The sequence below is a fragment of the Mustela erminea genome, chromosome 1 (genome assembly GCF_009829155.1).
Source record: "Mustela erminea isolate mMusErm1 chromosome 1, mMusErm1.Pri, whole genome shotgun sequence".
Taxonomy (NCBI): Eukaryota; Metazoa; Chordata; class Mammalia; order Carnivora; family Mustelidae; genus Mustela; species Mustela erminea.
The window spans coordinates 19891400-19912373 of NC_045614.1; the positions used below are offsets into that span (position 1 = coordinate 19891400).

Sequence of the window (20974 nt, forward strand, 5' to 3'; positions counted from 1 at the left end):
GGCTCCCACATGAATGAATTAGTGAGTGGGGGGCATGCCTGGGAGCCCCTGGGTGTCAGGAAGGGATTTAAGCTGGACCCTTCCCCACACAGCAGGCTCCGAGTAACCCCCTATCTCCCTCCCCCACATGCTCTGCGCCCTCCATCCTTGGACACCCGATCCATGTCCTACCTCACCCCCACCCACCCACAGCACTTCAGGCCAGCCAGCCAAGGGGATGGTCTGTTGAGGGAGGGTACTGTTGACACCCGCTGTGGCCAATGGTCAAACTGTCCTGAGGGGTGGCTGGGGGCAGAGTCCGGCTCCATCGATCAGCTCCAGGCAGAGGATTTGGGACATGACTGAGGCCCAGGTTGGGCCCAGAGGGTCTACCTCAGGTGGGGGCACAAGCAAACCCAGGTAATCCTCCCATCCCTGCCAGCAACTTCTCTCATCCTTTCCTTTCAGGGCCCATTCCCTGGCAGGAAAAGCTGAAGGCCATGTCCAAATTTTGTCAGGGACAGAGGCCCATGTCCCTGTACCCCTGCTCCCAGTTCCTCATCAAGCCCCAAGTCCTCGCTGGGGCCCGTGAGCCAGGACTTATGCTAAGTCAAGGACAGGGGCTTCCATCTCTCGAGGCCAGAGGACAGTCCACACTCCCCTCAGGTAGATGCAGACTCAGCAGTAAACCTTCGCATCAGGCCCCAGCTGTCCTTTCTTGTGGGGAAGGGAAAAGCGTTCATTGTCACGAGTCATGGGCATTTATGAAGTGCCCAGTGCTGGGCTGGACATCAATGGGAAGATGGAAACTTCCAGGAAGAAGAACCTGGCCTGGCATGGCGGGAGCGCTCCCGGGGGCATGGGACCAACTGGGGCCTCTCAGGAGAGGGCTTTAAGGGGAAAGGAGCTATGAGAAACGTTCACAGGGATAATCTTGGATCAAGACGGAGTTCTGAGGTAGAAGCTTATTCTGTCAGGGAGAGTAGGGGGTAAAAGGCCCAGAAACGAGGGCTTGTGGGCCATAGCTCAACAGGGCAAGAGCAGGCAAAGGGGACATGGGGTGGGGAGACAATGGGCGGGTGCCAAGTGCCAGCCCGAGGGCCTTTCCTCCTCCAGAAGCTAATGGGTCTTGGAGGCCCTTAAAGCTAGGACCTAATAGCAGGGCTGGGATTAGCGTGAAGCAAAAGAGGCACTCACCTGGGGTGCAAAATGTAAGGTGGTGCCAAAAAGTTCAGTAATCAAGATAAAGAATTTATTAACGCAGTACTTTTTAAATTCAAAATTACTGCAGGGGAGTCTGGCTGGCTCAGTCTGTGGAACATGTGACTCTTGATCTCAGGGTTGTGAGTTCAAGTCCCATGACCTACTCAAAAAAAAAAAAGAAAGAAACAAATCACTGCAAAAAACCCATGATGAACAAAATATCAAAATTTTAAATAAAGACAAGATCCAAGAGAACTCTGCTGAGCTATATATTGGAGCCCAAAGCAGAAGGAAAATATCCATTCCTATATATGTTTTTATGTATTTTTAATGGTAAAATTTTTAATAGACTATTAAATTAGTTGAAAAAAAGATTTGAAAGTAGATATATTCAAACTCAACATTATTTTAAGCTTAGCTATTTTGTCTATATCTGAAACAATTTATAATCTTCTTTTCCTGGCTTTAATGGAAATAAAATGATCAATAATATTTTAAAATTCTTGTTTCTGGAAAAAAAATCATTAAGATTTTTCATGAAAAAAAATTTATTTTCATGAAAACAGGTATGTAGGGGCACACATTTTTTTCCTCTGGGGGCCAGTGTGAAAGGGTATGATGGCAGAGAGCAGCAGTACTGGGGACTCCATGCTATGTCCTAGCAGAAGGAGGAGGGCAGAGCTGTGAGCCGGAAGTGAGATGGAGAAAGGGGGAGTGAGGGAGCCCAGGCCTGAGCACAATGTGGTGGTAGAGGGACCTGGGGTGGGTTAGGGAACTCAGCCATGCTGGTGCTGGTCAGAGGCCAGAGAAGGGGATGGGGCTTGGGCCCGAGGGGAGGCTAGGGTTCGGACCCTCCCCAGGTGGTCTTGGGCCTGGCTGAGCTAGGCTGCTCACCTCCACTAAGGACCCGCTGACAGAGCAGTTTACTAGAGTGAGGGGAGTCAGTTCAGGATTTAGTGGGGAGAGGCAAGGCGGAAGACAAGAGGCTTTGAGGAGCTGGGAGTGGTAGACTTGGAAGGGAGGAGGCTGTAAGGAGAGGTGGGCTAATGGGGTCTTCCACACAGTCATCTTGCCTTGGAAGAAAAGTAATGAGCTCCCCAGCCTTCCTGAGTCTGGGCAGAGAGAAGCCCATACACCGGACAGGGGCTGGACCCCACCCTCCAGGGAGTCCCCTCCACAGACAGTTCTGACCCCAAGGTCGGGGGATTCAGGACTGGGATTCCTGGATCCCATGGGCTAGGGCTTGCCCTGCCTATGGCCGCAGATATGCTGGGGTCTGGGGGCGGGGCGGGGTGGGGGGCGGGGTCGAGTCCCCCAGCTTGGAGCCCTCCCCTCCGGCCCCACTCAGGCCCCACTCACCGCATGTATAATTACACCCTAAGGAGCAGAGTCAATGGGTGTTCAATGCCTGAGTCACCCTTGAGGGCAGGGGATCAGAGCCAGACCGAGGCAGCATAGGGGCCGCACCCTAGTCTTGTAGGTAAGGGTCATTTACTGTGGGCACCCCCACTCACCAGCATCCCTGCCTGACCTGCAACCTCAAGGTGCCCTCGAGGGCCCTCCCGGCCTTCAGCTCTGGCTCTGGCGGGACTAACCTGGCCCGGCCACAGACCAGAGATTAGACAAGCCTGGTGGACGGTTAATGCCGCTGACGTCAGGGCCTGGTTGGGTGGCCACTAGGGGCTCGGGCCCTCCCCACAGGCAGTAGCATAACCCACGTGACCTGGGCTCATTAAGCCGCTTCAGTGGCCAGAGAAGCTGGGGGCCAGATCTCGGGAGAGAGGGAGGGCATGCCAGAACTGTGGGAGCGGGCCTCAGCCAAGAGGTCATCAGCTCTGAGGACCCAGGCTGGGGGAGGGTTAGATGGGACTGTCTGCCTATGGGTCCCTCATGCGGCTCCACACCCCGTATTATACCAACTAAACCCCTACTTGTCCCTGAAGAGGAGCCTCCCAGACACCAACCTGGGCAGAGTGTAGTCAGGAGCTCTGGGTGTGGGTCCTCAACACTGGGGCGTGGAGGTGAGAACCCTCCTCTCCTATGAGGCCTTAAAACACCCCAAAATGACTCCAAGCTACGTGTCCTGCCCCCATGCACACCACCTACTGGTGCAAATTGCACGCTCATACTCACGTTTTCCTGTAGTCGGGCTGTTTCCTCTATCCGAATGCCCTTTCTCTTCCCCACCCTGGCATGTGCCTTTCTTCCCCTTGGCAGAGCCAAGCCCACCGGTTGCTTCTCCATCAGGCTTTTCCTGATTCGCACCCTCCAACCTGGCAGGAGCTTTCCTGTCTAGACAACCCGGAGGGAGCTCTTGGAGACACAGGCGTGGTGGGATAGCAAGAGGGGCCACGTGAAGTACAGGAAGCGCTGGCCAGGCTGTTCAGAGGCCGCCTCTCCGGGGTGCAGAAGGACAAGTGAGAGCCTGATGAGGAGGTGGGATGGGGTGGGGAACCCGGAGGGCAGAAGGTCAGGGAGGGGAAGAGACTGGCATGTTCTGAGAACAACAGGAACATGTGCAGCCAGCCGGGTGGGGTAGGGGAGGCCAACTGGGACAAGAAGCCAGTTGGGAGGGTGTCCAGGAGGCCAGCTGAGTGTGAGGCAGGGCCCTGCAGACTATCTGAGAAGTCAGTGGGCACAGACGCTGGGCTCTGGAGACGACTGGGTGGGAGGTGAAGATGGGGGCTCACTGTCAGGGAAGGGTCCTGGGGTACCATGTGGATGCCGTGCCAGGGGAGGTGGTGACACGGTGAGAGGAAGCCACCTAGATGGAGGCTGAGAGGACATGCCTGAAGAGGGAGGAGGAGAGCAGAGGGCCGCCAGGACCCTGGAAGGAGAGTCTGAGCGATCCTGGGACCCTAAGTTCTGCTTCATGTGTCTGGCCACGTCTTGGGCCCATGTCTGAGTTTCTGGAGGTGGGGGACTTGGGGTGGGGGTTGGGCTGAGGGCTGAGATGAAGCACCCTCCCGGCCCTCCACTCCTGGTGGCTGCCTCCACCACTGTGTTACATCAGTGACATTCCCTCTGGTCCCCGGGAGAAGGCGTCCGGCAGCTCTGAGTCCCATCCTGGCTGCCAGCTGTCCTGCCACCACAGGCTGGGCTGGGAGATTCGGCAGGTGGCAGGGGAAAGGCCTCGGGGCTGTGTTTGCCCTGGCTGGGGCCCAGACCTAGCATCAACAAACAGCAGCCCCTCCCCCTCCTGGCCACAACTGGTCTGGCCCAGAGACCCCACATCATGCTGCCTCAGGCCACCCACAGCAGCCCAGCCCAGTTCAGCTGGCCTTTCCTCCTCTTGTCAGGACTGAGGACCCCAACATCCACATGCTGGGGTGACCTTGATGCCAGGTCTGAGCCCTCAGGAACTGCCAGTGAGAGCACTCAGCCCTTTTTGCAAATGGCTTCAGTGAGCATCCAGGATATATGTCGCTGGGTCGGGGGGTGGGGGATGGGGGGTGCAGACCTGGTCAGTTCCTCACCTACTGACTCTCCAATGGGCAGTCCTCAAGCCCCTTTGGAGACTGAGAGACTTAGGGTCCCTCATGACCAAGGTAAGCTCTGATCTGGGGATTACGCTAGCCCCAGATCAGGAGGGAAAGCCAGTCCCTTCCTATTTTTCAGCCATAAGAAGGGTGGGAGCTTGAGTGGTTTCAGGAATTGACACCATCCCAGGGCCTTTCTCTTTAGCCCTCCCAGCGCCCTGACACTCCCAGCCAGGGTCCCCTGCCCTCGGCTCACATCTTCCCCTTCATCCATTCCCCTCAGGCCAGGGGAGAGAACAGAACCATTTCCCTGTGACACAAGGGGAAACTGAGATAGGCTCGGGCTTGGCTCTGGTAGTGCTGTGAGTCAGTAGGAAGAGAATCCAGGAGTCCTGACTCCCAGACCAGAGCACAGGAGAGGTTAGGCCTGTCCTCCGAGGGCATTCCCTCAGTACCAAGAGAGGGGCGGACATGACACAGAGACATCCAGCTTGGCTAGGAACAGCAGAGGCCATGGGATTAATCGGATCAAAGCCAGTGGCTGAGAAGCAAGGGACACAGCTGTGCTGGGAAGCCCCCCCAGCTCAGCCCCAAGGTCAAGGCCTCTCCCAGCTCCCTGCTGGCTAGGCCTGGTTGGGGGGCCTTAACACCAAACACCCACCTCTGAGCACCATGGCCTTGGGTGGGAAGCAGGCAGGGGTGGGATAGGAGCCTCCAGCCAAGAACAAGACAGCCTAAAACCCTTCATCCCACGCCCTAGGGCACTAAGTCCTGGGTCCCACTTCCCATGGGCAGACACAGCTGTCTCTTACTCCTTAGAAATAAGGAAAGGGGAGGGGGGGCATGGTCAGGGAGAGCCCAGCAAGGCTCATCACAAGCCCATCAGTGGTGCTCCCCTCCTATCTCAAAAGCCCTACCCCTATCTGTTCCAGCCTCAGTCTCTTCTGAATATCTGGGGTGAAGACGGAGAATTGATGCAGTTAGCCCCCCGTCCTTACCCGATCCCACCTCTGCTTGGGAAGGGTGAGGCAGACAGAAAAGACATTTTGTGTCGGACTGATAATCTGAAGTTCCCCACCGTGAGCACCCTTCACCGACGTGAAGCACTGCTCTGTTCTCTTCTGGCTTCGGGGAGGTGAGGGCAGAGCATTTCAGGGGTTAAGGGGCACTCAGAGAGAATCTGCTCCGGACCGAAGCCTTCCTCCCACAGCACTCCGCTAAGCCCCTCTCAGAGCAGCTGCTTTTCTACCTAGGGGCTCTTTAGCGCTCGGGCTGCCCCTCTGTTCCAAGCTGGCCGGACCCCCCCCACCTCCGCCTCTCCCCAGACCAGCCCCTCCTCCCGCCCGCCGCCTGGGATTGGCGGGCCGGGGGCGGGCCAGGGGCGGGGCCGGGCGCCCTTCATCCCCCGCCGCAGCGCTCAGCCGGGAGCAGAGCGGACAGCGCCAGACAGAGCGGAGCGCCGTGCGTCCCCCACCCGCCGGGCCAGGTACCGCTGGGTGCGCCGACCCCCGCCCAGGGCACCGGGCGGGCAGAGCCCTACTGTGCACTTTCCCGTCTGTAGCCGGGCTCTGGGCAGCTCCGCTCGCTCGCCCTGCCCCGGGCAGGCGCCCCCGCCTCCATAGAGCTGGAACCCCGCGCGCTCTGGGCTCAGGTCCGGGAACCCGCCAGTCAGGGCTCGGCTCCGAGCTGGAGCTGGTATCCCCGGGGAGGAACTTCGTCGCCTCGGGGCCTGTCGGCCGCGGCAGGCGGGACAGCAGGAGGTAGCAGCCTTCGGGGCTGGGGCCGCAGGACTCCTTGTCCCGGCTCGGGCGGTGCGCGAGGGGCTTCCCGAGGCAGGACCCGCGGGGACAAGCTGGAGAGGGTCCTGGAGGGGGGCCGAAGAGGGGCCGGGAGCGGGCCCTGGAGCGCTGCCCCGACGGGCGCCTGACAGCCCAATCTGCCCGGCTGGCACGCCGGGAGTCCGGGTATATTTATCCCGGCCGCGTTGGGCAGGGGCTTGAGGGCAGATCGGGCCAGGCCGCCTAAGGGGCCGCGGGGCACATGTTGGTCCCAGAGCCGCTGCCATTTGCAGCCGGGCCAGCGGGCACGGCGGGCACAGGGCGCGTGTGGCTCTCTGGCCTGAGGGCGGGGCTCTGTGCGCGCTCCTTGCCACCTCATTGCCCGGTGGGGGTGTGAGAGCTGGCGCCACGCACACGCGCGGAGGGAATGGACGAGACCTGGGTTTGCAGGAGCCCGCCCCCGCTCCATTAGCCCCTTCGATTGGCCACAGCGAATGCGTGCGTTTGTTTACACCCGGGGAGGGGGAGGCCAGGGGCGGGGCCTGTGGGAATCCGCCCTCTCCCCCCACAGTGACCTGAGCCCTGAGCGCAGGCAGGTACAGGACAAGTCTGAGAGGGACTAAGTCAAAGGTCCTTGCACCTTGCACCCTGGGGGACACCTCGACCCAGGCGCATCCTTCCTTCAGCCGGCCAGTCCTGTCCTTCCTTCCGTGGCGGCCTTGGGCCACTGTTCTGTGCCTGAAGAAGCCTTTGGACCTTCCACCCCTTCCTCTTCAAGTACACATTCTGGCATGGGAGCTCAGTTCCCTCTAGAAAGGAAGAAAATTCCTCAGAGCTTCTCTTTCTGAAGCATAGAAAGTTGGAGAGATCTGGAGACGGTTCCATTTTGGGAGGGGGAGGTTCTGCACCACCTTGGAAGTCTTCCTGCAGGAAGCACCAGAGGTGGGAGGAATCAGGGGTGGGTGAGGCCAAGCCTGGCACATCTCCAAGAGAGCTGGAATGACTGGAATCAGAAATGAGAATCTCTGACCCCTTGGGGTTGGGGACAGGGGGCTGGTTCTCTGGAGAGGGTGTGGGTCTATGTCTCAAAACTTCACTCTGCCTGGGTTCATTGAGCCCGTGAATTCACTGGCTTCTCAAACCATTCTTTCTTGGGTACTGGTTCTTTCGGCCCCCATCACTACCCCCCACCCCCTACCCCACCCTAGTCCAGGGCTCCAGGTGGCCAGACCATGACAGATTACCCCTGTCCTGGTGCTTGCTGCCCTAGCAGGCGGCCTTGGAGCCGTGAGCAAACTGAGAAACAGAGGCACAAGATAGCCTAGGTGGTTCACAGTCGCTGGGTAGGGCCAGGGAAGGTTTTTGAGCTGAACTGAGGGCACCCTCAAAGCCCAGGCTGGGTGTGGAAACAGGCACTCATTGAGAGGGGAAAGCATGTTTTAGGGGAGTGACTGACTGCAGGGGAGGGTCGGTTTGGTATCTGTGTATGTGCAGAAAGCTGCGGTGGGATGTGCAGCCTATGCTGTGGGAAAATAGGAGCCCTGCAGGCACATGGTCTAGTGTAGACACGCATGGCCAGGGGCCAGGGGCCACTTGGAGCTAGGCTGAGATGGGCTGGGGGCTGGCCAAGGGCCTTGAACTGGTTCTGTTCATTTAACAGCATGTACTGAGCACCTACCGTGTGCTCTACACACCTTCAGTCTAGGGCGTGGACAGCTGGCCTTTGACTCTGGATAAGAGGACAGATGTGGGGGTGGGGGGTGCACTCTAGAGGACCAGGCGGGGCTTCTGGGGGCTAAAGGGAAGGACCAGCTGCTGGGGCAGGAGGGGCTTTCCGGTCAGCGGCCTGGGGTGGCTTGGTTTTGAATTTCCGCTCTGCGGGCCACGTCCTGTACACAGCCTCTCGGCCGGCACGTCTGCACACGTGCGTGGCTGCTGAGAATGGGGGTCACTTCAATCGACTGTCACCTCTGTGTATCTTTTCCATTGTCCCGGTAGACAAGCGCTGGACCGGGAAGGGGGTCTTTCCAGCTGGGACTGGCCGTGCACCGGCTTAGTCCCACCGTCCGGATGTCCCTGCACCTAGCTAATAGAGGCCCAACCTGCCCGTTTAAGAACCCGCAAATGCCGTGGCAGCCTTCTTTAGGGCCCCAGTTTCTGCCTGGCCGTCCTTGTGGTGCCCGCTGGGCCTACTGCCCACTCACCTGGGCCTCTGGCTCTCTCTTCCCTTCTCACTCTTTCTGGGGTTCTCTCTGTCTTTCACTAGTTATCTCCATGTTTCTCTGTCTCTTTCCACTTGGCTATCTCTGGCTGGCTGGCCAACTCTGTCTCTCACCTCCCTGCTTGTCTCTCTCTCTCTGTCTCCTTGTCTGAATGTCTGTCCACCTCTCTATGTGTGTGCACTTTCCTGTTTGTGTACCTCTATATCCATCTGCATTTCTCTTTCTCCCTGTGCCTCCCTGTCTGTCTGTCTGTCTGTCTGGATCAGTATGCGTGGACACATGTACCATACATATGTGCTTTCTGTTCTTCCTCTTTCCCAGTCCTCTCTTCCCTCCCTCTGCCTCTCTGCTTCTGCCTGACATTGGATGGTGCCTCTCCTCCAGCCCGACCTTGCCTTTAGCCGTCCCCTGCCAGGGTCTCTAACGAGTCCTGAGCTGCCCCAGGCCCCTGCTCCAGCTTTCCTTGGGGCTCGAAGTCCGGCTGTCCAAATATTTGGCCGCCTCCAGGGGATTCCGGGTCAGGAGGGAGGAGGATGGGCTGGCTGGCTCGGGGTCTCCCCTGCCCCTGGGGGGGCCATAGGCACGTGATGTCCTGTCCTTTGCCTCAGCTGGGCCTCGGGCTGCACGTCCCTCTCAGCAGGCTGGCCGTGGGGGGAGGGGGCTGCTCCTGGCTCTGGCCCAGTCTCGAGCCAAGAGGTTCCAGCTGCAGCGTCCACTGGGGGAGTAAGGAGGGTCCTGGGCTGGGTGGGAGGAGAGGCCTAGGTGTCTCGGGGTAGGCCCAACTCTACACAGCTGTTGAGTGTCTAGAAAATGTACCCTGTCACAGGAAAGTCCAACTTCCGGCCCCAGCTGGGCCCCTCAGATCCTCCTAGACACTTCCGGATGCCCAGAACACAGACGCACCGACCCCAGACACCAGGGCCAGGGAGCGGAGACGAGGAGCGATTGGTGCTGCCAACACATCGGCGTTCTGGGCCACCTTCCTTTCTCTGGATGTGCCCCCTCCTGCACACCCCCGCCTCAGGACCAGCCCAGCCTTGACCAGCTACTTACCCAATATTGTGGACAATGAAGGAGTAGTGGATGAGGGACTGGGTCTACTGAGGTCAAAATCTGGATTTGTACTCCTGGAGGAGGGGCTAGGGGTGTATAGGGCGTTAGCACTCTCCCAAGTTCAGAACACCTTCCTGATATGCCCTATGTCTAGTCCCTGACCTCAGCAATCATCTCCCCACCAATCCCTGGGGCCGGGCCTTGAGAACGCATGACTCAGACACGTCCATTGAATCCCGTTTCCCTGTTGACTGATAAGTAGTTCTAGGATGGTGTTGACCCTCTGAAGCCTGGAGAAGCAGGTGGGCAAGAGGTGTTGGAGTAGGAGGGGCACCCTGTCTTCACCGAGGAGGGGAATAAGGATGGCTGAGCTGGACCTGGGGGCAGGCCTCATCCCTGAGCCCCCAGGGATGACCGCAGTGGACCCACAGGCCAGGCCAGCTGCCTCGCCCGAGGTCTGGGCTGAGGTTAGGACTGCCCGTGCCCCAGAAACCTGAGGGCTGCTGCAGCAAGTTCTATGGGGTCTGTGCCTTTACTAAGCATATGTGGCCGCAGGACTGAGGGAAGGACAATGTGGATGCCTTCCTGGGGATAGCCCTCTACTTCAGACCCACTAATGTCCCTGAACGCTGGGGAAGAAAGCGGTGGCCCCAAGGATCATGGGACCGAGAGATATGTATCCCACAGCAACTGATGCAAGCAGTGGCCTGGATTCCTGGGCCTCGAAATCTTTAATTAGCCAAACTCAACACCTGTCGAGGTGTGCCTGACAAATTCTCACCCCGTGATGTCCGCGTGGGCGAGCGTTACCTGCCGCGCTATCCCTATTGCTCCTGGCCTCGCCTTATCTCCCAGCAGAGCAAACAGGCCCCAGGGCAGTGGCCTAGGCCATCGATTTCCTGCCCAAGTCCATGCAGCCCCCACGACAGATGCCATTCTGATGATCTGCCCAAGGTTGCAATGATCTCTCCACCCTGGAGCCTGACCCTTCTCTGGGAGCCCATGGCATGGTCTAAGACAAAAGCCTTGGAGAAGCTCCTCGCTCTGTCTCCAGCTTTGCCAAACCTCATGGGACCCTGGAGGAAAGGAGGACACTGCAGTGTCCACTGAGCGGGGATTTCTCTGCCCATGGTCACACGGTGAGGCAGGGCCAGGCCAGGACTCAGACTCAGAATGTCTGGTCTGGGTTGTCCCAACAGTAGGTCAGACTTGGCTGGCAGCTTGCTTTAGGCAGAAGCTGTCCCTGAGTCTACCCTGATTCCCTGATACAAAGGAGCATGCTAGGCGATAGGCCTGAGGGCTGGGAAATGTCAGAAATGGGTTGCCAGCCTCAGGGAATGGCTGGGGGCCATTCATCTCCACCCTGGCTTCTCAGCCCTTAGCCCTGCCCTACCCTAAAGTACAGAATGCTTGACCTGGCTTTCAAGGCTTTGTCAGTGTTGTTTATGGCAGTGGAACCTTCTTCAGTCTGTCTCCCACCACACCTTTGCCCATGCTGTGCCCACTGCTTCAGGTACTTTTTCCTATTCCATGATTTGGGACTCCTGAGATTTCAGAACTGGTCACAACACCTCCTCCTCCAGGAAGCCTTCCTTGATGCTTCTGTCTCCCCCCCACCTTTTTAAAAGAATTTATTTATTTATTCGACAGAGAGAGATCACAAGTAGGCAGAGAGGCAGGCAGAGAGAGAGAGAGAGAGGAGGAAGCAGGCTCCCCACTGAGCAGAGCCCAATGTGGGACTCGATCCCAGGACCCTGAGATCATGACCCGAGCCGAAGGCAGAGGCTTAACCCACTGAGCCACCCAGGTGCCCCTGTCTCCCCTCTTTTAAGCACTGTTTGGCTTACATTTAGTTACTATAGGAGCCATAGTGTGGGGGATATGTTTGGGGATTTTGTCCCTTCCAGACTGGAAGCCACTTAAGGCAGGATATTCCATGTCCTCTCTGGAATCTCAAGCCATGCCAAGACCCAGCAGTGACTGGTTGTGAGTAATAGACAGGTTGTGAAAGTCCAGGCCTAAGTCCTACTGGGGGGATGGGGAACCTGGAGACAGGATCTCGCACTTTGGCCATGACCATGCCATGGGCTGTGGTCTCCCTGGAGGTAGTGCCTGGCTGCTAGGGAAGGATATTAAGGCAGAGAAGGGTGCTTTGTCCAAGCTGCCAAATCAGCACGCTCTGAGGGCCTGTCCCAGCCTGCCCAGGGTGGGAGGCCTGAAAAGGGCAACCCCAGCTGAGAGCCAGGGGGCACTCTGGAGTTACTCTGGAGATAAGGTGCTGGCATCACCACACCCCACTGGGACCCTTGGAGAGGGGCTGGTGGTGGGGCTTAGGGCAGGGTCATGAAGACAGCCTAACTTCAGGGGCTCTCAGCTAAGGCAGGAGAGCACGAGAGGAGCTGGTCACATTGTCATGGTCCTAAGTGGGCAGGGCTGGAAGTGCGGCAGTTTCAGATGCCAGCATGAGAAGCAGAGGAAGGTTGAAGGAGTCCAAGGATGCCAAGTGTGGGGTCCTCAGGACGGAGGTGCCTGGGATCTGAACTCTGGCCTGGGACTGCCTCGGGCAGCGGTGGGCTGGTCCTCTGGTCAGTTCTCTGTGCCTGGGGCCTGAGGCCTGAACCCAGCTTCCTATCTCAACTCATAGCCCTGAGTGCTAAGACCCCCAGTGCTCTGCGTTCTAAGCAGACCTGAAACCATCAAGGTCCGGAGGAGGCGGGGCATTCAGCGTTCCCAAGCAGACAGGGCCCATGGCATCATGACGACACTCTGGTGGGGTGCCCCCCTGGCTCAGTCGGTAGAGCCTGTAACTCTCGATCTTGGGGTTGTAAGTTTGAGCTCCATGTGGGGTGTAGCAATTACTTAAAAATAAAGCCCTAAAAAAGACTCGGTTTTGGCAGACCTACATGGCAGTGCTGTCCCGTCCTTGGTCTCCACTCGGCTCCTAGCTCTCCTGCTGGCCTCTCTGGCCTTCAGGACGTCCTTATAGACCTGGGGCACTGTGTCCAGGTACCTTCTGGGCATGAGGTAGGTGGCTCCCAGCCCCTGTGATGGGAGAGGGGCCAGTGAGGTATGTGGCAGGGGGCAGGGGTAGTGGAGGGGAAAGGAGGGGAGCTGGTTCCTTGCAGACGGAGCAGAGCCATTCCTGAGGGCAGGGAAGGGAGGACGATCCAGTGGCCCAGGCCCCTCTACAGCAGCCTCAGGCCCTGAGTTCCTGGCCTGGGGTTCCAGGAAATGGGGAATCTGCTCAAAGGGTCCGCTCCTGGATGGTGACCCCCTAAGGGGTGGGGGTATTCCCTAGCAGGGGAGGAGAGGTTCAAAGGAGCACATGGCCATAAGGCCAGCGCTGTGTGGAGGGTGACGCCTGTGTGGGCCAGAGAAGTCGGCCCTGGGACACTCATTTCCTGGAAGGCCCCCTGAGGGCCCTTCGAGGCCAGGCGGGCAGGGCCCAGGTGTCCAGCCACCCAGCACCGCCTCAGGCCTCCTGGCTCCGGGGGGGTAGCCTTTGCGCCTGCCGTTCCCAGCGCCAGCTCTCAGACCACAGAAGGGCCTTTGTTCTGGCTGCCAGCAGTGCCCGCCGGGCGGCTGGGAACAGGGCCCACAGCCCTCACCCTCTCCCGAGGCCTCCAGCCGTCGGGCAGTGCCATTCTAGGTTGGCTAGGAGGCCCCTGGCACACAGGGCCAGCACAGGAAACCGTCTCCCGGTATTAATGTCAGGGAGGGGGAGTCGGTCCGGGGCCCACCCCCAGATTGCGGTCTGGACGCCTGGAACTCAGCATCCTAGGGTCCATACACCACTGGGCTCTGAACTCAGGTCATCTAGCTGATCCTCACTGGACAGATGGAGAAACTGAGGCCCCCATGGGCTTGCCTGGGCTGACATGTAAGGCAAGGGAGGCAGGGAGCGCTAGGTACGGGCCTAGGGGCATCCCCTCAGGGTGTCCTGGAGAACTCAGGTATCTGAGTTCTACTCCCCCAAAAGCAGGGCCCAGGGAGGCAGCAGACACAGCTGCACGTGGCCGTAAGTTCTGAGTGACCTTCCAAAAGGTCTAGAGCCAATATGGCTCTAGACTTCTGGTGGGAATCCCAGGAGCGGGGATAACCAGAGGAACCCATCACTTCACAGACTTCCACGTCACTGTGAGAGCCAGCACTCCTGGCTGTGGCTCCTGACCATGGAGGCGCCTCTGCAGACAGAAATGGTGGAGCTGGTGCCCAATGGCAAACACTCGGAGGGGCTGCTCCCAGGCACCAACCCCACAGCAGGCAACCAGAGGTGAGCCGAGGAGGGACCAGGTCATGGCTTGGGACAGGGCAGGGTGCTGTACAAGACCTAGAGCTGAGCTGCCTGCTCTGGCCTGTGCCTGCAGGGTTGAGGGCCCCAGACGGAGCTGCACGGAGGGCGAGGGCTTCCTCCAGAAAAGCCCCAGCAAGGAGACACACTTCACTGATGTGAGCGGGGGTGCAGCAGGGGGGGGCTCGGGATACAGCGGGAGCACGCCTGCAGCAAGGAAGGGCTCTGGGGCAGCAGCAGGAGGCTAAGGGGCAATGAGGGGGGAAATGCTGGGAGATCCTCCATGCTTCGCCGACTCCCCCCCGCCAACCTCCCATTTCACTCTGGTGCCCGCAGTTTGAGGGGAAGACCTCATTTGGGATGTCGGTGTTCAACCTCAGTAATGCCATCATGGGCAGCGGCATCCTGGGGCTCGCCTATGCCATGGCCAACACGGGCATCATCCTTTTCCTGTAAGTCCCCTCAGCGAACCCTCTGGAGACAGGAGCCCTAAACAGACCACCACCAGCCATGACTTCCCAGGACCCACCAGTTTCCCATCCCAAGACCCAGGCTACAGTCCAGGCTATAGTGAGTGGGCTTAACCCAAACCACAGCTAAAAAAAAAAAAAAAAAAAAAAAAACAACCCTCCACAGCCAGACAAACATCTCTCATTTCCCAGCAAACCCACTGAGATTACAAACACAGGGCAAGCCTAACAGACCCGAGTCAATCCTTCTACCACCTTCCCATGTGACGATCAAGCCTCCATGGCCAGGCCTTGTGCGGGCACACATGTCCTTTACCTGGGAGCTCTGCCCTGCTGCCCAAACAGAAAACATGTTTGTTCCAGGAACATGAAGAGGTGGTGCTCAGAGGCCCCTTCTGGGTCATGGCTCACCCTGGGTCAAACTGGGAGGTGTTCACCACTGCTGGGGCTTGTTGAACTTGCATCTAGACCTGTTGGGGATCCAGAGACCTGGGTCGCAGACCCACACACCCTGGCCTCCCAGAGCTCCTCGCCCCTGCCAGCCCAGGAAGACTCAGATGTCTTCCTTTCATCCATCCTCCTCAGGTTCCTGCTGACGGCCGTCGCCCTGCTCTCCAGCTACTCCATCCACCTGCTGCTTAAGTCCTCAGGGATCGTGGGTGAGCCTCCAACCCAGCCTGGAGCAAGGGAGGGAGGGGCTGGGGGGAGCACCCCTGACTCTTCTGACTCTTCGTGCCCACAGGCATCCGTGCCTATGAGCAGCTGGGCTACCGGGCCTTTGGGACCCCTGGGAAGCTGGCAGCAGCCCTAGCCATCACACTGCAGAATATTGGAGGTGAGGCTGGCAGGTAGACACAGGCAGGCGGCGGGCAGGTGGGCAGCCCAAAGGCTGGCTGCTTCGGCGGAGCCCAGCACCTGCCTACCCCTCTCCCCCCAGCCATGTCCAGCTACCTGTACATCATCAAGTCTGAGCTGCCCCTTGTCATACAGACCTTCCTGAACCTGGAGGAGCAAACCTCGTGAGCCCCAGGGTGGGCGGGGCCGGGTGAGGGCGGGAGGCCTCAGTCTACCCCTTCATGTGTACTGCCAGCCCCCGGAACCCAGGCTGGGCTAGTGGGAGTGATGAGACCGAGCTTGCAAGTGGCTGCTGGAGGGGCAGAGAGCTGCCAGCAGAGCTAAGATTCAGTGGACACTCATTTAGGGAGCACGTAGGGGAATCCCCTAGGAGGGCCAGCTGGGATAAGGGGTGGGGTGAGGCTGAGGTAGCCGGGCCCCACCTGGGCCTGGACCCAGCCTGTGAGCACGGAAGGGCCTGAGAGCCTTGGGCTTAGCTCTAAGCACCTGCTATTCCTGACCGTGGCTTGGGTGTTAGCCACCCCCCCCAACCAAGAAATTAAGCCCATGGTGTCCCAGTTGCCCATCGTCAGTTTAGCCAGCACTAATGGCATCAACCATGTTTTGTGGGTGGAGACAGAGAAGACAGCCAGGCCCTGCCCTTGGCCACACAGCCCAGGTAAGCAGATGGATTTGAACTTGAGAGCAGCTCTGGGAGGAACCAGTCAGGATTCTTCCCTGTCCCTTCTACCTCCCCTCCACCCCCCTACCCCCAGTCCTGGGGACCTTTCCCAAGGAGTTGGCCTTTAGGCTTCCATGGGAAGGAGGGTCTCATTCCTTATCCCTTCAATTCTCTATGCCCCCTGTCCCTTGGTGGTGGGGGGGTATGGGATGATGCAAGATACAGATGCCAGGAGGGACCACAGGGGCACTGGAAGTTGGCAAGTCCCTGAGACCCACTTGGAAAATGTCCCACCCCACCCCCAGAGCCAGGTTCTTTCATTCAGTGTCCCCCCACCACCACCTCCCTGGAGCCCTGGGGGCCACTCCCTGGGGAAGCTGGACCCAGGCCTGTGTGTCCTGAGAAAAACAAGAGCAGTGACTCTACCTGTGGTGATCACCAAGCAGGAGTCGAGTGCCCTAAGTCCTCACCTCACCCAGGAAAGTGCTGAGAGAACATCCATTTTGCAGATGGGGAAAGGGAGACTCAGAGCTCTGAGCGAGTATTTTTCAGAGGTCACTCAGTAGCACCGTGGGTGGCACTGATTAGGTATGGAGACAGGCCCCCACCCCCAGGGCTGAGCAGAGTGACGTTGGCTCCCCACTCCTGTCCTTGCAGGGACTGGTACATGAACGGGAACTACCTGGTGATCCTAGTTTCTGTCACCATCATTCTGCCTCTGGCGCTGATGCGGCAGCTTGGTGAGTGCGGCAAGGCCATGGCCTTGGAGGGGGATGTTGGGGGGTGCCTGGGAGGAGACCCCAGTCTCACAGCCCCTCCCCACTTTGCAGGCTACCTGGGTTACTCCAGCGGCTTCTCTCTCAGCTGCATGGTGTTCTTCCTAATCGCAGTGAGTCTCCCTCCATGCTGGAGCGGAGGAGGGCAGGTCACCTGGGGGAGGGGGCGGGGGGGGGGGGGCTCCTGTGTCAGGCCATGGGATCAGGCCTTTCTGGGAAGCCTGGGTCAGAAGGCAGCTCCTTCTGCCCCGACCCAGATGTGGCTTCATAGTGCTTCTATGAAGCCTGGCCCTGATCTTGCCATCCTTCTCGCAACCCAGGTCATTTACAAGAAGTTCCACGTGCCCTGCCCACTGCCCCTCAACTTTGCCAACGTCACAGGCAACTTCAGCCTCGTGGAGGTCACCAAGGAGGAGGCGTCACTGCAGGCTGAGACCCAGACCGAAGCCCTCTGCACCCCAAGCTACTTCACACTCAACTCCCAGGTCCCGACAGGCCGGGGTGGAGACGGTGGGCTCCATGAGAGTGGGGTGGGCTGCCCTGACGTGGTCCCTGTGTCTCCCCAGACGGCGTACACCATCCCCATCATGGCCTTTGCCTTCGTCTGCCATCCTGAGGTGCTGCCCATCTATACAGAGCTTAAGGAGTAGGTGTCTGTGGCGGGGGGTGGGCGGGCCCCTCGAGCTGGTTTGGGGAGAACGAATGTGATCCCGACAGGGAACTACGCCAAGTCACTTTTTCAAACATCTCCATGGCTCCCCTGAGGGGCGGCTGGGGGCAAGAGGGAGACATCCTCAGCTGCCAAATGGTGAGGGTGTGGTGCCAGAGAGACCCCAGGGCCCACGGGGACCTCTGGGGTGGCCCAGCTTGGCACCAGTCCCCTCCCCTGCTTTGCCACAGTCCCTCCAAGAGGAAGATGCAGCACATCTCCAACCTGTCCATCTCCGTCATGTATGTCATGTACTTCCTGGCTGCCCTCTTCGGCTACCTCACCTTCTACGGTATGGCTGGAACATGGGGGCAGAGGCAGAGGCCAGGCTGGGGGGCACGGGGCAGCCATGGCGCCCTGCATACTATAGGCGCTAAGTAGGTGCGCGCTGCCTGATTGTGCCCTGCAGCTGTGGAGGTGAGTCTGTTGCCACTCCCCACAGTGTCAGGGTCAAGCCAGGCTCAGAGCCCACTCCCCTCCCCGGGCCGGCTGCTGACCACCCTCCCTGCCTGCCGCAGACGGAGTGGAGTCGGAGCTCCTGCACACCTACAGCAAGGTGGACCCGTTTGACGTGCTGATCCTCTGCGTGCGTGTGGCCGTGCTCACAGCGGTCACGCTCACTGTGCCAATCGTTCTGTTTCCGGTGAGCCGGTGGGTAGGAGGACCAAGGCAGGGTGGGCAAGAGGGAGCTGACAGATTGGTGACTCTTCCCACCCCTCCATCCAGGTGCGTCGTGCCATCCAGCAGATGCTGTTTAAGAACCAGGAGTTCAATTGGCTGCGGCACACACTCATTGCCATTGGCCTGCTCACTTGCATCAACCTGCTGGTTATCTTCGCTCCTAACATCCTGGGCATCTTCGGGGTCATCGGTGAGGGTCTGGCCCAGCTGTGTGTAGAGGCAGGGCACTGGTCCATAGAATTTCCTATCTGCACATCCTGGCAGATTCCTGAGATCATGCCCTACATTTAAGTGATGGCTGCTGGCCAGGTGCACAGCTTGGCTTCCTGTCTGAGATTTTTTCCTTAAGGCTATTCTAATCCTTTCTGAGGACTCAAAACCAGAGACAGTTCCCCTTGCTAGGGGACGGGATGGAGCCCAGGTGCCAGGGACCTCTGCAAAAGATCTCACTGAGTCTTGTCCCCATTTCACATATAAGGAAATTAAGGTCCATCATGATTAGGGGAATAGCAGAGCCATACAGCTGGTAAGTAGGGGGCCTTGATTTAGCTCTAGGATCATGGGACTATAGGTTTGGTGTTCTGTCCACTGCCCCATCCCAGCTGGGGCTCTGAACTAGAAGACCAGATAATTCTGAGATATCTTTGGGGTGACCCAACTCGGGAGACTCAGAGACCCACGTCTGCAGGGACCGACACATAGGCCTGGGGGCCGAGTGTCATGGATATCATAGACAGGACTGGAGATTCTATGTATCTGAAATCTGACTCAAAATGATTTAAGCAGAAAGGATGTATTGGCTCAAATAATGAGAAAAACCTTCAGGAAGAGCTGTATCCAGGAGCCCATTATTTTCAGGGCTTTGTCTTTATCTCATAGCTTGCCTCTTTTCTTTGCTAGCTTCATTCACTGACAGATTCCTCTACTGCCAACAGCACTAGCTTTCCATCCAGATAGACAGAGAACAAGGGGAGGGACTGGTAGGCTCTCCAGAATCAGGCAGAGCTCTCAAGGGGAGTCTTCAGGTGAGACTCTGACAATAAGGAACGTTTGATCTCATGGAAGGGTCCACCTCCGGACCTCAGCCAATGTGCAGACATGCCTCGTTCTTTGCAGGTGCCACATCGGCCCCGTGCCTCATCTTCATCTTCCCTGCGATCTTCTACTTCCGCATCATACCCACTGAGAGGGAGCCTTCAAAGTCCACCCCCAAAATCTTGGTGCGAGGGTCCTGGAGGTTGGCGGCCTGGTGTGGGGCTGAGGGGGCTGCCCTGACCTCACCCCTGACTCTGATTCCTGACCTCACAGGCACTTTGTTTCGCTGTGCTTGGCCTCCTTCTGATGACCATGAGCTTGAGCTTCATCATCATTGACTGGGTGTCAGGGACCGGCCAGCATGGAGGAAGCCACTAGGAGGAGACACCCATCCTGTTCTGTCTACTCGTCCAAGTACCCCTGCCCAGAGTCTTCAGCCCCTGCTCCCATCCAGACAAGGGGGAGGAGAAAGACGTGGTTAACACTATGGCATTGGGCCCTGCCTCATGTCTTCTCCATGGAAGGTTTTAGCTAGAGCCAGGACCAAGGCACTTGGGCCACTACCTTGCTGGGCTCCCATACTATAGGGGATTCATGGGCTGCGAGCAGGGTGGGGCTGTGCCCTTGCTCCCTCCCTCTTGCCTCAGGTCCCCCCAAGCCTCTGTTCACCTTGCACAGATGCATACATTGAGGCCCAGCTGCTGCCTCCTGAGGTCACACAGCCTGTAGGGTACATAGAGCTGGAACCTAGACCTGCAGCCATCTCCCCACTTGCTGCTGGGGCATGGTCTGCACCCTGGGGCCTCATCTCCCTCAGCGCACTTGCCTTTTTCCACTTCTGTCCCCGAAGCCCCTTTTAGGCACTTGGACTCAGGCCCTAGGCTACTCTTGTCTCCTTCTCCCATCCCCGTCACCAGAAGCAGCACCCCCCCCCATACCTGGAGCCAGCAAGTTCTTTTGAGTGTGAGGCTGGTGTGGGCATCCCCAAGGAACCCCTACCCTGGCCTTTCACCAGTCCTGGGGAGGCTGGGACTCCCCCCACCCCCACCCCAAGCCTGGGCCATAGCTCACATTCCACTTCTGGGAGAAGAAAGAAGCTGGGACCGGAATGTCTCTGCCCCTGGGAGCCAAACACCCCAGGGGCTGCTCTGGGGCAGGAGTGGAGAGGCAGTGGGCTGCCTTTTATAAATATCATACATCAGACCAGCTCTGTTGTGTATCCGTGATCCCCGTGGGCCCAGTACTCTTGGAAAGTGGGTAGATGTCGGGAAGTGGATGATAATGGGAGCCCCTCCTGCCTCCTTCCCTGAGATGAGGGTGGGGATGGGCCCCCTTCCTCCCAAACCGGCCAGTGGCATGCTCAGATTCAGCTCTGGATTCGGGCCAGGCTCAGCACAGACCTGCTTTCTCACGGGGTGAGGTGGGGAGGAATTAATGAGGCCCCAGGAAATGGGACAGAGAGAGGCCTCCGGAAGGAGGCAACGTGAGGTGCATCCCCAGCAGCTCCAGGGAGGGTCTGAGCGGGGGGCAGCCGAGCCCTGCGGAAGCCCTGCCGAAGGGCCCCCTGCCCTCCCTGGCTGCCGCATCGGCCCTCTGTCAATGCCTTGAGTCTGGGAACAAGAGCCCAAGAATCCTGTGACCTGTCAGGCTGATCTTCTATTGAGAGTAAAACCCACTGTGAATAAAGGTGTGGGTTAGTCAGTTCCTGTACTGGGGGCCCGGGGTTTTGAGTAGAGGGTCCAAAGCAGGGCAGGGCTAGTCTAAGGATGCAGGGTGGCCTCA

The 20974-nt window shown here is 58.6% G+C and overlaps 1 protein-coding gene across 2 annotated transcripts; it reads left to right on the plus strand.

Moving 5' to 3' along the window:
* The first annotated feature begins 6047 nt into the window (after nucleotides 1-6047).
* On the plus strand, nucleotides 6048-20398 carry SLC38A3 (solute carrier family 38 member 3). Of its 2 annotated transcripts, XM_032320374.1 has the most exons (17): nucleotides 6048-6147; nucleotides 13838-13987; nucleotides 14082-14163; nucleotides 14342-14457; nucleotides 15061-15134; nucleotides 15218-15310; nucleotides 15413-15494; nucleotides 15950-15988; nucleotides 16649-16731; nucleotides 16822-16880; nucleotides 17088-17252; nucleotides 17334-17413; nucleotides 17668-17768; nucleotides 17995-18119; nucleotides 18203-18347; nucleotides 19274-19377; nucleotides 19466-20398. In XM_032320374.1, the coding sequence occupies exons 2-17, from the start codon at nucleotides 13887-13889 to the stop codon at nucleotides 19568-19570; spliced, it is 1554 nt and encodes a 517-aa protein (XP_032176265.1). In that variant the 5' UTR covers nucleotides 6048-6147; nucleotides 13838-13886; the 3' UTR covers nucleotides 19571-20398. The 2 variants fall into 2 exon arrangements, with proteins under 2 accessions (XP_032176265.1, XP_032176275.1); XM_032320384.1 differs by lacking the exon at nucleotides 15950-15988.
* The last annotated feature ends 576 nt before the right edge of the window (nucleotides 20399-20974 follow it).

Coding starts and splice junctions, on each gene's coding strand:
- SLC38A3 (XM_032320374.1), top strand. CDS start 13,887: ATGGAGGCGCCTCTGCAGACAGAAATGGTGGAGCTGGTGCCCAATGGC. Junction 14,458..15,060: donor ACGGGCATCATCCTTTTCCT/GTAAGTCCCCTC, acceptor CATCCTCCTCAG/GTTCCTGCTGACGGCCGTCG. Junction 17,414..17,667: donor ATCTATACAGAGCTTAAGGA/GTAGGTGTCTGT, acceptor GCTTTGCCACAG/TCCCTCCAAGAGGAAGATGC.